This window comes from Salmo trutta, chromosome 32 (assembly GCF_901001165.1).
Source record: "Salmo trutta chromosome 32, fSalTru1.1, whole genome shotgun sequence".
Lineage (NCBI taxonomy): Eukaryota > Metazoa > Chordata > Actinopteri > Salmoniformes > Salmonidae > Salmo > Salmo trutta.
The window spans coordinates 27,688,676-27,704,992 of NC_042988.1; the positions used below are offsets into that span (position 1 = coordinate 27,688,676).

A 16,317-nucleotide genomic window follows, 5' to 3' on the forward strand; every position below is an offset into this window, starting at 1 on the left:
ATTTACAATGACGGCCTAGGAACAGTGAGTTAACTGCCTTGTTCAGGGGCAGAATGACAGATTTGTACCTTGTTAGCTCGGGGATTCGATCTAGCAACCTTTCGGTTATTGGCCCAACACTCTAACCACTAGGCTACCTGCCTCTAACCACTAGGCTACCCACCTCTAACCACTAGGCTACCTGCCTCTAACCACTAGGCTACCCACCTCTAACCACTAGGCTACCCGCCTCTAACCACTAGGCTACCCACCTCTAACCACTAGGCTACCTGCCTCTAACCACTAGGCTACCCACCTCTAACCACTAGGCTACCTGCCTCTAACCACTAGGCTATCTGCCTCTAACCACTAGGCTACCTGCCTCTAACCACTAGGCTACCTGCCTCTAACCACTAGGCTACCCACCTCTAACCACTAGGCTACCCGCCTCTAACCACTAGGCTACCCGCCTCTAACCACTAGGCTACCTGCCTCTAACCACTAGGCTATCTGCCTCTAACCACTAGGCTACCTGCCTCTAACCACTAGGCTACACGCCTCTAACCACTAGTCTACCCGCCTCTTACCACTAGGCTACCCGCCTCTAACCACTAGGCTACCCGCCTCTAATCACTAGGCTACCTGCCTCTAACCACTAGGCTACCTGCCTCTAACCACTAGGCTACCTACCTCTAATCACTAGGCTAAGCTTATCCCTCTCTTCTTCTGTTACTGACTAACTCATTTCCACTATCCTCTCTCTCTCTCTCTCTCTCTCAGACTTAAGTATGTTAGGACAGAGCAGGTTTCATAGTCAGGCCTATTAAGTCATAGAGACAGACTGTCAGTTTGAGTACAACTCACTAGCTCCTCAATGACTAGCTATACAGTACTGTAACACACACTGAGAGAGAGAGAGAGAGAGACTGAGATAGAGAGACAGAGAGAGAGAGAGAGAGAGAGAGAGAGAGAGAGAGAGAGAGAGAGAGAGAGAGAGAGACAGAGAGAAACCCAGCCACTGACCCTTTAGTATAAACAAATACACACACAAACACACCTATACACAGAACATCTACACATGCCTACACACTAAAACCTATTGGACCTATGGATTGATACTATATTCAAATTAGATATCTCCCTCTCACACACACAACTCTGTCTGTCTGTTACTGTAAGGAAAGAGTACACAGGAAAGTAAGGAATGAGGAAGGAAGCTTTAAAAAAGATTGGGAATGACAGGGATGCAATAATGGATGGAGAGAGGGGAGAGAGATGGAAAGAAAATAACTGATGAACAGGGAGAGAAAGAGACAAAATAGAGAGAGAGAGAACTACAATGATACAGGAGCAGAGGGATAGAGAGATGGAGAGAAGGGCGAGAGTAAAAAGAGGGGATGACAGAGGCATATCAAAACAGGTAAAGAGGAGTAAAAGAAAGAGGGAGAGAGGAACAGGGGAAAAGAGGATGAGAGAGCCTGTCACGCACACAGAGCACTCAGCCCACAGCTGGAGGACATGTCGGTCTAGAGAGAGAGAGAGAGAGAGAGAGGAGAGGAAGTCATAGGGATGGTGGGAGGAGAGAGGTGTGCATGTCTCCTGTGTCCTCTCCTCTCATTCTCTCCATACATTGTTTACTCCATTTCCTTTTTCCTCATGAATTCCCCCTCTCTCTCTCCCCCCTCCTCCCCTCTCTCTCTCCCCCCTCCCCTCTCATCCCTCCTCCCACTCTCATCCTCCCTGCCCTCTCTCTCTCCCAATCCCCCTCCTCCCCTCTCTCTCTCCCAATCCCCCTCCTCCCCTCTCTCTCCTAATCCCCCTCCTCCCCTCTCTCTCTCCCAATCCCCCTCCTCCCCTCTCTCTCTCCCAATCCCCCTCCTCCCCTCTCTCTCTCCTAATCCCCCTCCTCCCCTCTCTCTCTCCCAATCCCCCTCCTCCCCTCTCTCTCTCCCAATCCCCCTCCTCCCCTCTCTCTCTCCCCCCTCCTCCCCTCACTCTCTCCTCCCTCCCCTCTCATCCCTCCTCCCACTCTCATCCTCCCTGCCCTCTCTCTCTCCCAATCCCCCTCCTCCCCTCTCTCTCTCCCAATCCCCCTCCTCCCCTCTCTCTCTCCCAATCCCCCTCCTCCCCTCTCTCTCTCCCAATCCCCCTCCTCCCCTCTCTCTCTCCCAATCCCCCTCCTCCCCCCTCTCTCTCCCAATCCCCCTCCTACCCTCTCTCTCTCCCAATCCCCCTCCTACCCTCTCTCTCTCCCAATCCCCCTCCTCCCCTCTCTCTCTCCCAATCCCCCTCCTCCTCTCTCTCTCTCCCCCCTCCCCTCTCATCCCTCCTCCCACTCTCATCCTCCCTGCCCTCTCTCTCAGTGTTGATGTGACATTTGTTCTCTCCCCTGGCTGCCTCTCCCTGCAGTGCTGCTGTGATCCTGTCTCTGTCTGAGTACACTCGCTAAGGTGGGAGAGCAGAGACACACACACACACTTAAACACACACACGGCACACACACACACACGCATAGTTGCATGTAGGAATGCATGTACGCATTCAGACACACACACACACACAGTTGAATTTTTTAGTATACATTTGAGTCACTTATCAGACGCTCTTATCCAGAGCGACTTATAGTAGTGAGTGCATTCATTTTCATTCTTTTTAATACATTTGCATGTACACAAGCATACACATTGGCACGTAGGCACACATGCACACACACGAGCACTAGCATGCACACATACATACATACATACATACATACATACATACATACATACATACATACATACATACATACATACATACATACATACATACATACATACATACATACATACACATATCACACATATGACTCCTCTCTCTCTTTCTAGCATGTGATCACATGATCTGTTTGTCGGAGTGAACGTCTTTGTTTTCAACGTGGTTCACAGCAGCTTTTTGTTTCAGTGAATGTGTGTGTAGCGTGTTTGGGTGCATGCGTGCGGGCGTACTGTGTCTACTGGCTACTGTGTATACACCGGTGTGCACTCATGTTTGAGTGTGTCTTTGTATATGTGTGTGTGGGTGTGTGTGTGTGGGCGTGTGTGTCTTTCTCAACACTCACCCTGTGCATACTACTACGAAGTCCATGGCATTCCATCCGTTCCTTATGTAGGAGTTCTTATGGAAGGCAAATCCTAGAGCCAGGATCTTAATGCCTGACTCAAAACAGAAGATCCCTATGAAGTAGGGCTCAGTGTCATCCTAAAGGAGAGAGAGAGAGGGGTGGGGGGTAATAGAAGAGGGATCAGTGCAAAGATTTTACAGAGTTCAATTTAAAGGGACAATCTGCAGTTTAAACCATGTTTTTTTTTAAGAAGTACATTGTTTACAAACAAAGGAGTAAAACAAACTTTTATATTATTGTTTTGGGTTCCGATGGGGTGTGAAAAGAAGTTCTATTCTTCAAGAATCAATGGGTATAAAGTCAAAACATGGATGTACCAAAAACAGATTGCCCCTTTAAAAACACAATATTTGACTTAATCCAAGATGTTAGACAGTGTGAAGTAAGGCTCTATGGCGCTGAGAGGACAGATAGATGTTAGACAGTGTGAAGTAAGGCTCTATGGTGCTGAGAGGACAGATAGATGTTAGACAGTGTGAAGTAAGGCTCTATGGTGCTGAGAGGACAGATAGATGTTAGACAGTGTGAAGTAAGGCTCTATGGTGCTGAGAGGACAGATAGATGTTAGACAGTGTGAAGTAAGGCTCTATGGCGCTGAGAGGACAGATAGATGTTAGACAGTGTGAAGTAAGGCTCTATGGTGCTGAGAGGACAGATAGATGTTAGACAGTGTGAAGTAAGGCTCTATGGTGCTGAGAGGACAGATAGATGTTAGACAGTGTGAAGTAAGGCTCTATGGTGCTGAGAGGACAGATAGATGTTAGATAGAGTGAAGTAAGGCTCTATGGCGCTGAGAGGACAGATAGATGTTAGACAGTGTGAAGTAAGGCTCTATGGCGCTGAGAGGACAGATAGATGTTAGACAGTGTGAAGTAAGGCTCTATAGCGCTGAGAGGACAGATAGATGTTAGACAGTGTGAAGTAAGGCTCTACGGTGCTGAGAGGACAGATAGATGTTAGACAGTGTGAAGTAAGGCTCTACGGTGCTGAGAGGACAGATAGATGTTAGACAGTGTGAAGTAAGGCTCTATGGTGCTGAGAGGACAGATAGATGTTAGACAGTGTGAAGTAAGGCTCTATGGTGCTGAGAGGACAGATAGATGTTAGACAGTGTGAAGTAAGGCTCTATGGTGCTGAGAGGACAGATAGATGTTAGACAGTGTGAAGTAAGGCTCTATGGTGCTGAGAGGACAGATAGATGTTAGACAATGTGAAGTAAGGCTCTATGGTGCTGAGAGGACAGATAGATGTTAGACAGTGTGAAGTAAGGCTCTATGGTGCTGAGAGGACAGATAGATGTTAGACAGTGTGAAGTAAGGCTCTATGGTGCTGAGAGGACAGATAGATGTTAGACAGTGTGAAGTAAGGCTCTATGGTGCTGAGAGGACAGATAGATGTTAGACAGTGTGAAGTAAGGCTCTACGGTGCTGAGAGGACAGATAGATGTTAGACAGTGTGAAGTAAGGCTCTATGGTGCTGAGAGGACAGATAGATGTTAGACAGTGTGAAGTAAGGCTCTATGGTGCTGAGAGGACAGATAGATGTTAGACAGTGTGAAGTAAGGCTCTATGGCGCTGAGAGGACAGATAGATGTTAGACAGTGTGAAGTAAGGCTCTATGGTGCTGAGAGGACAGATAGATGTTAGACAGTGTGAAGTAAGGCTCTATGGTGCTGAGAGGACAGATAGATGTTAGACAGTGTGAAGTAAGGCTCTATGGTGCTGAGAGGACAGATAGATGTTAGACAATGTGAAGTAAGGCTCTATGGTGCTGAGAGGACAGATAGATGTTAGACAATGTGAAGTAAGGCTCTATGGTGCTGAGAGGACAGATAGATGTTAGACAGTGTGAAGTAAGGCTCTATGGTGCTGAGAGGACAGATAGATATTAGACAGTGTGAAGTAAGGCTCTATGGTGCTGAGAGGACAGATAGATGTTAGACAGTGTGAAGTAAGGCTCTACGGTGCTGAGAGGACAGATAGATGTTAGACAGTGTGAAGTAAGGCTCTATGGTGCTGAGAGGACAGATAGATGTTAGACAGTGTGAAGTAAGGCTCTACGGTGCTGAGAGGACAGATAGATGTTAGACAGTGTGAAGTAAGGCTCTATGGTGCTGAGAGGACAGATAGATGTTAGACAGTGTGAAGTAAGGCTCTATGGTGCTGAGAGGACAGATAGATGTTAGACAGTGTGAAGTAAGGCTCTATGGTGCTGAGAGGACAGATAGATGTTAGACAATGTGAAGTAAGGCTCTATGGTGCTGAGAGGACAGATAGATGTTAGACAGTGTGAAGTAAGGCTCTATGGTGCTGAGAGGACAGATAGATGTTAGACAGTGTGAAGTAAGGCTCTATGGTGCTGAGAGGACAGATCAGATAGATGTTAGACAGTGTGAAGTAAGGCTCTATGGTGCTGAGAGGACAGATAGATGTTAGACAGTGTGAAGTAAGGCTCTATGGTGCTGAGAGGACAGATAGATGTTAGACAGTGTGAAGTAAGGCTCTACGGTGCTGAGAGGACAGATAGATGTTAGACAGTGTGAAGTAAGGCTCTATGGTGCTGAGAGGACAGATAGATGTTAGACAGTGTGAAGTAAGGCTCTATGGTGCTGAGAGGACAGATAGATGTTAGACAGTGTGAAGTAAGGCTCTATGGTGCTGAGAGGACAGATAGATGTTAGACAGTGTGAAGTAAGGCTCTATGGTGCTGAGAGGACAGATAGATGTTAGACAGTGTGAAGTAAGGCTCTATGGTGCTGAGAGGACAGATAGATGTTAGACAGTGTGAAGTAAGGCTCTATGGTGCTGAGAGGACAGATAGATGTTAGACAGTGTGAAGTAAGGCTCTATGGTGCTGAGAGGACAGATAGATGTTAGATAGTGTGAAGTAAGGCTCTATGGCGCTGAGAGGACAGATAGATGTTAGACAGTGTGAAGTAAGGCTCTATGGTGCTGAGAGGACAGATAGATGTTAGACAGTGTGAAGTAAGGCTCTATGGTGCTGAGAGGACGGAGAGATGAAAGGGACAGGAAAGGTGAAGGGAACTGATCTGAATTGTATAGTATTTACGGGGGAAGGTTCACACACTGCATTATACGACGTAACAATGTATACACAAAGAAACGTCCTCATTGACCCATGCATATTCACCTGTATAGTACAGCATGTATGCTTACAGTATGTGTGTGAGATTGGTATATCTACGTGTGTGTGCACACATTCATATGTATGTCTGTGTGAGTGTTTGTGTACATTCATATGTGTGTCTGTGTGAGTGTTTGTGTACATTCATATGTGTGTCTGTGTGAGTGTTTGTGTGCATTCATGCATGTGTGTGCGTGCACAAATTTGTATGTGTGTGTGTGTATGCATTCGTACGTGGGGGTGTGTGACAAATTCACGTTTGTGTGTGTGTCTGCACATGTGTGTGTGTCCAGTGTGTGTGTGACGTACCAGGCGTTCAGACAGAGGAGTCTTGTCTCCATCAGGCAGATGTTGCTCCAGAGCCAGGACGATACAGTTGGCACAGATGGTGGCCAGGATCAACCACTCAAACGGAGTGAGAGAGCACAGTCAAGGAAGTAAACAGGGAGGAGAGGAGAGCACAGACGGAGAGGACAGGAAGAGATCCGGGAGGAGAGGACAGACGGAGAGGACAGGAAGAGATCCGGGAGGAGCGGACAGACAGAGAGGACAGGAAGAGATCCAGGAGGAGAGGACAGACAGAGAGGACAGGAAGAGATCCGGGAGGAGAGGACAGACAGAGAGGACAGGAAGAAACCAAGGAGGAGAGGAGAAGAGGATAGACAAAGAGGGCAGAAAAGGACAAGGCGCCAGCAATCTGATACTTAACTAAGTTAACTCAGTTATTCCCGAATTCCCAAATGTTATAACATTTATAACAAACGTGTATATCATAATAACATATTTTAAAATCCCAAATATAATAATGAGCCAACAATTAAAACTCCCAGTCAAAAATAACAACAATATACACTGCTCAAAAAAATAAAGGGAACACAAACAACACAGTGTAACTCCAAGTCAATCCCACTTCTGTGAAATCAAACTGTCCACTTAGGAAGTAACACTGATTGACAATAAATTTCACATGCTGTTGTGCAAATGGATTAGACAACAGGTGGAAATTATAGGACATTAGCAAGACACCCCCAATAAAGGAGTGGTTCTGCAGGTGGGGACCACAGACCACTTCTCAGTTCCTATGCTTCCTGGCTGATGTTTTGGTCACTTTTGAATGCTGGCGGTGCTTTCACTCTAGTGGTAGCATGAGACGGAGTCTACAACCCACACAAGTGGCTCAGGTAGTGCAGCTCATCCAGGATGGCACATCAATGCGAGCTGTGGCAAGAAGGTTTGCTGTGTCTGTCAGCGTAGTGTCCAGAGCATGGAGGCGCTACCAGGAGACAGGCCAGTACATCAGGAGACATGGAGGAGGCCGTAGGAGGGCAACAACCCAGCAGCAGGACCGCTACCTCCGCCTTTGTGCAAGGAGGAGCAGGAGGAGCACTGCCAGAGCCCTGCAAAATGACCTCCAGCAGGCCACAAATGTGCATGTGTCTGCTCAAACGGTCAGAAACAGACTCCATGAGGGTGGTATGAGGGCCCGACGTCCACAGGTGGGTGTTGTGCTTACAGCCCAACACCGTGCAGGACGTTTGGCATTTGCCAGAGAACACCAAGATTGGCAAATTCGCCACTGGCGCCCTGTGCTCTTCACAGATGAAAGCAGGTTCACACTGAGCACGTGACAGATGTGACAGAGTCTGGAGACGCCGTGGAGAACGTTCTGCTGCCTGCAACATCCTCCAGTGTGACCGGTTTGGCGGTGGGTCAGTCATGGTGTAGGGTGGCATTTCTTGGGGGCCGCACAGCCCTCCATGTGCTCGCCAGAGGTAGCCTGACTTCCATTAGGTACCGAGATGAGATCCTCAGACCCCTTGTGAGACCATATGCTGGTGCGGTTGGCCCTGGGTTCCAATGCAAGACAATGCTAGACCTCATGTGGCTGGAGTGTGTCAGCAGTTCCTGCAAGAGGAAGGCATTGATGCTATGGACTGGCCCGCCCGTTCCCCAGACCTGAATCCAATTGAGCACATCTGGGACATCATGTCTCACTCCATCCACCAACGCCACGTTGCACCACAGACTGTCCAGGAGTTGGCGGATGCTTTAGTCCAGGTCTGGGAGGAGATCCCTCAGGAGACCATCCGCCACCTCATCAGGAGCATGCCCAGGCGTTGTAGGGAGGTCATACAGGCACGTGGAGGCCACACACACTTCTGAGCCTCCTTTTGACTTGTTTTAAGGACATTACATCAAAGTTGGATCAGCCTGTAGTCTGGTTTTCCACTTTAATTTTGAGTGTGACTCCAAATCCAGACCTCCATGGGTTGATAAATTGGATTTCCATTGATTATTTTTGTGTGATTTTGTTGTCAGCACATTCAACTATGTAAAGAAAAAAGTAGTTAATAAGAGTATTTATTTCATTCAGATCTAGGATGTGTTGTTTAAGTGTTCCCTTTATTTTTTTGAGCAGTATATATTGGCCCATCATAACCACATGATCGAATACATACAGTTGAGAAAAGCTCTTGATGAATTAGTGGACATGATGCCATGATTCTACAAACATAGCTACCACCTTCCTTACACACAGTGTGGTGTTTCCTGAATGGGCTGAGACCTACAGCAGGTCGAGACCAACACATGCACTGTAAACATTAACATATAGCATTGCAATACCTGTGTTAACGTGCACTGTGCACAAATACACGTAGGTGACACCTGCTATATGGGGATCAGGCCAGAAGAAAACCAGCTGTACAACCACCCTGCATATATAGTATGAACACACACACACACATCCACACATAGGGTCAGACAGCTGTTCCCTGATGCCTGGTGGGGCCTGTGGTGAGATGTGTGTGTTGATGTTAGTGTAACGTAATGCAGTGCTGCAGGGCCCAGTGTGAGTGAGTCAGTCAGACATGCACCAGGCATGGTTGTAATGGGCTGTCATTACACAGTTACCCTCACACAGCCCCGCTGCATGTTGATACACACTGACAAACACACGCAGATGACGCATACACACACACACAAGTGTACATGCGCACATACACAGAAACATATGTACGCGCACACACAAACACACAGACACAGAATGATGTCACACACACAGAGCGATGACACATGGGCTTATTACTAACCATGTTGTATATTTAAACAGATGAATAACTGCTGCTGGCACACACACGCACACACACACACACACACACGCACACACACACACACACACACACACACACACACACACACACACACACACACACACACACACGCACATACACACACACGCGCGCACACACACACACACACACACACACACACACACACACACACACACACACACACACACACACACACACACACACACACACACTCACACACACACACACACACACACACACACACACACACACAGAGTCATTGTTATGGCTACTGCAGGGATGAGGCCTAAGCAGTGAGTATGATTCAGTGTGACATCAACGTTTGGCTCTATATACAGAAGGACTGAGGGCAATAAAGAGAGAGAGAGAGAGAGAGAGAGAGAGAGAGACAGAGAGAGAGAGAGAGAGAGAGAGAGAGAGAGAAGAGAACGAGAGAAAATGGGAGTAGGGGTCGCTACCACATGAACTCATAAACTCACGGTTAGTTCATTGTATCTCATGCTGTTTGTCTGTCTTGCTCTCTCTTTTCTCTCTCTCTTTTCCCTCTCTCTTTTCACTCTCTCTTTTCCCTCTCTCTTTTCCCTCTCTCTTTTCTCTCTCTCTTTTCCCTCTCTCTTTTCCCTCTCTATTTTCCCTCTCTCTTTTCCCTCTGTCTTTTCCAGGCTGGTCAGAAGACAGATCCATGGATATGGAACGTTTGAGAAGGTTCCGAGGACGTGGATATACACTGCTCAAAAAAATAAAGGGAACACTTAAACAACACAATGTAACTCCAAGTCAATCACACTTCTGTGAAATCAAACTGTCCACTTAGGAAGTAACACTGATTGACAATAAATTTCACATGCTGTTGTGCAAATGGAATAGACAACAGGTGGAAATTATAGGCAATTAGCAAGACACCCCCAATAAAGGAGTGGTTCTGCAGGTGGGGACCACAGACCACTTCTCAGTTCCTATGCTTCCTGGCTGATGTTTTGGTCACTTTTGAATGCTGGCGGTGCTTTCACTCTAGTGGTAGCATGAGACGGAGTCTACAACCCACACAAGTAGCTCAGGTAGTGCAGCTCATCCAGGATGGCACATCAATGCGAGCTGTGGCAAGAAGGTTTGCTGTGTCTGTCAGCGTAGTGTCCAGAGCATGGAGGCGCTACCAGGAGACAGGCCAGTACATCAGGAGACGTGGAGGAGGCCGTAGGAGGGCAACAACCCAGCAGCAGGACCGCTACCTCCGCCTTTGTGCAAGGAGGAGCAGGAGGAGCACTGCCAGAGCCCTGCAAAATGACCTCCAGCAGGCCACAAATGTGCATGTGTCTGCTCAAACGGTCAGAAACAGACTCCATGAGGGTGGTATGAGGGCCCGACGTCCACAGGTGGGGGTTGTGCTTACAGCCCAACACCGTGCAGGACGTTTGGCATTTGCCAGAGAACACCAAAATTGGCAAATTCGCCACTGGCGCCCTGTGCTCTTCACAGATGAAAGCAGGTTCACACTGAGCACGTGACAGACGTGACATAGTCTGGAGACGCCGTGGAGAACTTTCTGCTGCCTGCAACATCCTCCAGTGTGACCGGTTTGGTGGTGGGTCAGTCATGGTGTGGGGTGGCATTTCTTTCGGGGGCCACACAGCCCTCCATGTGCTCGCCAGAGGTAGCCTGACTGCCATTAGGTACCGATATGAGATCCTCAGACCCCTTGTGAGACCATATGCTGGTGCGGTTGGCCCTGGGTTCCTCCTAATGCAAGACAATACTAGACCTCATGTGGCTGGAGTGTGTCAGCAGTTCCTGCAAGAGGAAGGCATTGATGCTATGGACTGGCCCGCCCGTTCCCCAGACCTGAATCCAATTGAGCACATCTGGGACATCATGTCTCGCTCCATCCACCAACGCCACGTTGCACCACAGACTGTCCAGGAGTTGGCGGATGCTTTAGTCCAGGTCTGGGAGGAGATCCCTCAGGAGACCATCCGCCACCTCATCAGGAGCATGCCCAGGCGTTGTAGGGAGGTCATACAGGCACATGGAGGCCACACACACTACTGAGCCTCCTTTTGACTTGTTTTAAGGACATTACATCAAAGTTGGATCAGCCTGTAGTGTGGTTTTCCACTTTAATTTTGAGTGTGACTCCAAATCCAGACCTCCATGGGTTGATAAATTGGATTTCCATTGATTATTTTTGTGTGATTTTGTTGTCAGCACATTCAACTATGTAAAGAAAAAAGTATTTAATAAGGTTATTTCATTCATTCAGATCTAGGATGTGTTATTTTAGTGTTCCCTTTATTTTTTTGAGCAGTATATATACCTTCACCCAGTTGACTCTCTCTATCACTGGGCTCACTCTATTCTCTACCTGAATGTTCCTGTGTAGGGAACATAGTTAACTGGAAGGTTGGATAGACTAGCATCATCAAGAAGAGAAATAGAGATATGGAGATATCAATCAACCAATCAATCAAACATACAATGAATAAATCAATAAAATGATGGACACATAGATATTCACAGAAACATGTGTCACTAAGTGCTAGCTGGCTTAGACCCGCAGTGGGAAGCAGTAGCAATGATACACTCCCCTAAAGAAGAAACGTCAAGAGAAACCATAGAGAATAAAACAGGAAAAGGATGGATGTGTGAACATGTATGTGTACATGTAAGTAGTATGTGTGTGTTAGTCCTATATGGCATTGTGTGTGTGTGTGTGTGTGTGTGTGTGTGTGTGTATGTGCGTGCGTGCGTGCGTGTGTGTGTGTGTGTGTGTGTGTGTGTGTGTGTGTTTCCTGGTTGTGCATCATGTGTTCTTTGCCTCTGATGGAGATGAATGAGTGGAGAGTGTCTTCTCAGCAGGACTGAATGGACTCACTCCTACCTGTATCTTTGATGTGTCTGCACTGCACTGTGGTGTGTGTGTGTGTGTGTGTGTCTGTGTGTCTGTATGTCTGTGCGTGTGTGTGTGTGTGTGTTGTCCCCATTGTGAAGTGTGTCAAGTTCCCATTCTGCACATTTTGTGCCGGTGTTGTTTTGCACACACACAATCTGCTTATTAATGTGGCCAGTGCTCTGATCCATGCTGCCAAGAACCTTCAATTATGAATCTCTCCTTCCTCCCTCCTCACCGCACTATATATAGCAACATGACAGAGTTAAAAGCAAGGGAAGACAGGGGGAGAGAGAGTGAGAGAGAGAGGATAGAGATTGAGAGAGGGGGTGGATGTTGCCCTCTCTGTCTCTCCTGCCTCTTCTCATTTCCTGTCGTCCTCTCTCCTATCTCAGTCTCTCTGTCTCTCAGTCTCTCTCTCCACCCTTCTCCCTCACTCCCTTAGCTTTATGGTGTGGAGGGATGTTGATGATGATGTGTGTGTGTGTGCGTGTGTGCGTGTGTATGTGTGTGTCCATGTGTGTCCATGAAGATATACTTGTCTGTCTGTGTGTGTGTGTGTGTGTGTGTGTGTGTGTGTGTGTGTGTGTGTGTGTGTGTGTGTGTGTGTGTGTGTGTGTGTGTGTGTGTGTGTGTGTGTGTGTGTGTGTGTGTACATGCGTGCGTACATGCGTGCGTGCGTGCATGTGCGTGTGTGATGGGGATGATGGGAGATGACAGTTGTCCTGCCAGTAGAGGAGAATGGCCAAACAGAGGAGTCTGTGTCCTCAGACTGGAGCTTCACTGAGCTACAGTCAGCAACCAGTATCAATCTCCATAACACACACCCTTTCCTGTATTATAGCTTATATATCTTACATGTAACACCGACTGCTGGACACAAACAGCTACAGCAACAGCTCTACAAACATATCTACAGGGAAAGGATGGGAGGGAGTGAGGGAGGGAGGGAGTCTGGTAGCAGACCATTTGGTTAGCAAGAAACACACACACACACACAAAAGTATAGCACACAAGTCTCTCTCTCCCCCTGTCTCCCCACAACCTCATAAAGTCCTTCTGTCCTCTACTTTTCTCGTTCCCTTATTCCATCCCTCTTTCTTTCTCCCTCTCCTCAGTAAGAGTATATTTATCACTGATACACTCCTATCTCTACGGCTACTAAGCCTCATCCCCTCTCCTCTTCCTTTCTATCTCTTTCCCTCTCTTCCTATCTCTATTCCTCTATCTCCCTCCCTCTTTCCTTCTCCTCATCCTCTACCTGTCAAACAGTACAGACATTTCTCCTCTCTCTCTCTCTCTCTCTCTCTCTTCAGATCCACCCCTTTCACCTTCAGCTACTCTCTGTGCTTCCATTCACTACCCTATTTCACTCTATCCCTCCATTTCTGGTCCTCTACCTTCACCTCCTCTATCTCTCCTTTCTCTACCCCTGGTCTCTCTATCTTTCCTTTCTCTACCCCTGGTCTCTCTATCTCTCCTTTCTCTACCCCTGGTCTCTCTATCTCTCCTTTCTCTACCCCTGGTCTCTCTATCTCTCCTTTCTCTACCCCTGGTCTCTCTATCTCTCTATCTCTCCTTTCTCTACCTCTCTATCTCTCCTTTCTCTACCCTTCATTTCTCTATCTCTCCTTTCTCTACCCCTGGTCTCTCTATCTCTCCTTTCTCTACCTCTCGATCTCTCCTTTCTCTACCCTTCATCTCTCTCTCTCTCCTTTCTCTACCCTTCATCTCTCTATCACTCCTTTCTCTACCCTTCATCTCTCTATCACTCCTTTCTCTACCCTTCATCTCTCTCTCTCTCCTTTCTCTACCCTTCATCTCTCTATCTCTCCTTTCTCTACCCTTCATCTCTCTATCTCTCCTTTCTCTACCCCTCGTCTCATGTGTCCATTCTTCCCAGTGAGAGATGCAGTGTCAGCAAACCCACAGACACAGAGAGGGGAATGAGAGTAAGAGAGAGAGAGAGATAGAGAGAGAGAGAGAGAGAGAGAATAGGAGAAGAAGAGAAAATGGGAGAGAGAGAGGGAGAGAGAGAGAGAGAGAGAGAGAGAGAGAGAGAGAGTTGGCTGTCCTAAGGGTGCAAATACAACTGAAAAGAGATAGAACGAAAGAGAGAGGATCATGTCCTGAAAACCAGAGAAGGAAATTAGTGAAAAATAGAAGTGAGCTGCAAGAAGCAGCAGAGGCAGCGGAGAAACAAGAGAAGAGAGGGATAAAGAGAGGGGTGTGAAAGGATTGCAGTGTTTCTCCTCCTGAGCAGTGAGTGGGCTCGGGGAAAGTAGGTTACCAGCAGCAGAGTACACACACACACATTCACTCAGACACACACACACACACACAGCATGTGTCTCACACACAGAGTACACATGCTGATCATACATGCAGACTGGGCACACTCTCAAGCTCATTAAATGTCATCCGAGCGGCAATGAGAAATAGCAGCACATCAGACCACCCTGACGTCTCTCCCTCCACACACAGACACCATCTTGTCTCAGTAGATGATGATGATGTTGTTCCATTCAGATAGGATGGGGGAGGGGGAAGCTAACACTGCTGCTGGCGCTAGTGCCACTTCATGTGACCAATGTGACACACACACACACACACACACACACACACACACACACACACACACAAGTACAAATGCAATTGCATGTACAAACACACACATATGCCAGTACACACACTACAGCCAATACTACCATCTGCACCATTTCCTACCCAAACACACAAAATCTACACACATATTTGCCAATACCCCGCCCCCAACCCCAACGCACGCACACACACTACAGCCACTACTACCATCTGCGCCATTTCCTCCCCAAACACACATAAAACACACACACACACACACACACACACACACACACACACACACACACACACACACACACACACACACACACACACACACACACACACACACACACACACACACACACACACAGTATTCCAAATGCCACTCTTCCATCTTCCCCCACATAAACATAGCCAATAGCCATACCCAAGCTGCTCCTCTATTAACAGAACAAACCAAGCCTGCAGGTCATGTCTCCCATCCAGCATCAAACTCATGAACAACCAACACAAAGCTGAATGTACCCCTGGCCCAAATACCTACAACTCTTTTTCATGTCTCTCTATACATGTATGTTCCTGTGAGTTCATGTGGGATGAATGTTTGTGCTCTGCATATGTGTTGTGTTTGTGCATGCATGTGTGCATATGTGCGTTTGTGTGTGCACACGTGTGTGGATGTGCATGTGCGTGTGTGTACTTCATTGTGCATGTGTGTGTGTGTCTGTGTGTGTGTGCTGACCCTCTGCTACAGCCTCCTCCATCTTCTCCCCTGTCACTAGCTACACTAAGAGACGACCAGAGCCTGGGGTCATAACTTAACTGATATAGCCTCCCCCTTTTCCCTGTCACATCCCTCTTCCCCTCTCTCCTCCCTCCGTCTCTCTTCATCCTCCGTTATATAATATGCATAGTATGGCTGGGACTCAATAGTTTAAAATGGACTCCTTTCCTCATCTCCTTTCCTTATACAATGCAACGCTTTGAAATTATTTGACAGAACGGCAAAAGGAGAGACTGGGTGGCAAACGGAAGAACAAAAAATGAACGAGTGATTTCACCTGGCTATAAAGAGACTTGGAGAGAAAGCCATTTGGACAAAGATTCATCTAGGGGTTTGTCTGGTCAAATAAAGGCATAGTATAGTATGCTGTATGTACGCTGACATGATACACTGCCCCATGCACACTAGCATCAGTACATCAGGTTCTATATGATAGTGGAGAAATAGTATCTGTCTCTAGCTGTAAATGATAATGCCTTCTACCTCTAGCCTCAGTTTAGCTGTGCTTAGCCTCTGTGGCTGTACCTGTCCCTCCAGCGCCTGGCCTCACTCTGGCCCTCTCTAGCCCACATGTCTCATGCCCCTGTGTCACACTTGTCACTGTCACCTTTTGTTATGCTCTGTGTGTGTGTGTGTGTGCGTGGGTGTGTGTGTGCGTGCGTGT

General features: G+C 47.5%; 1 protein-coding gene across 1 annotated transcript in view; it reads right to left on the reverse strand.

Annotated features, from left to right (window-relative positions):
• LOC115170706 (voltage-dependent P/Q-type calcium channel subunit alpha-1A) overlaps positions 1 to 16,317 on the reverse strand; it is a 185,431-nt gene that overhangs the window by 142,816 nt on the left and 26,298 nt on the right. Inside the window, exons 2-3 of the mRNA XM_029726941.1 lie at positions 6,596 to 6,701; positions 3,080 to 3,219 (exon numbers count right to left, since the gene is read on the reverse strand). Coding sequence (XP_029582801.1) covers positions 3,080 to 3,219; positions 6,596 to 6,701 — 246 coding nt within the window. The remainder of the gene's footprint in view (positions 1 to 3,079; positions 3,220 to 6,595; positions 6,702 to 16,317) is intronic.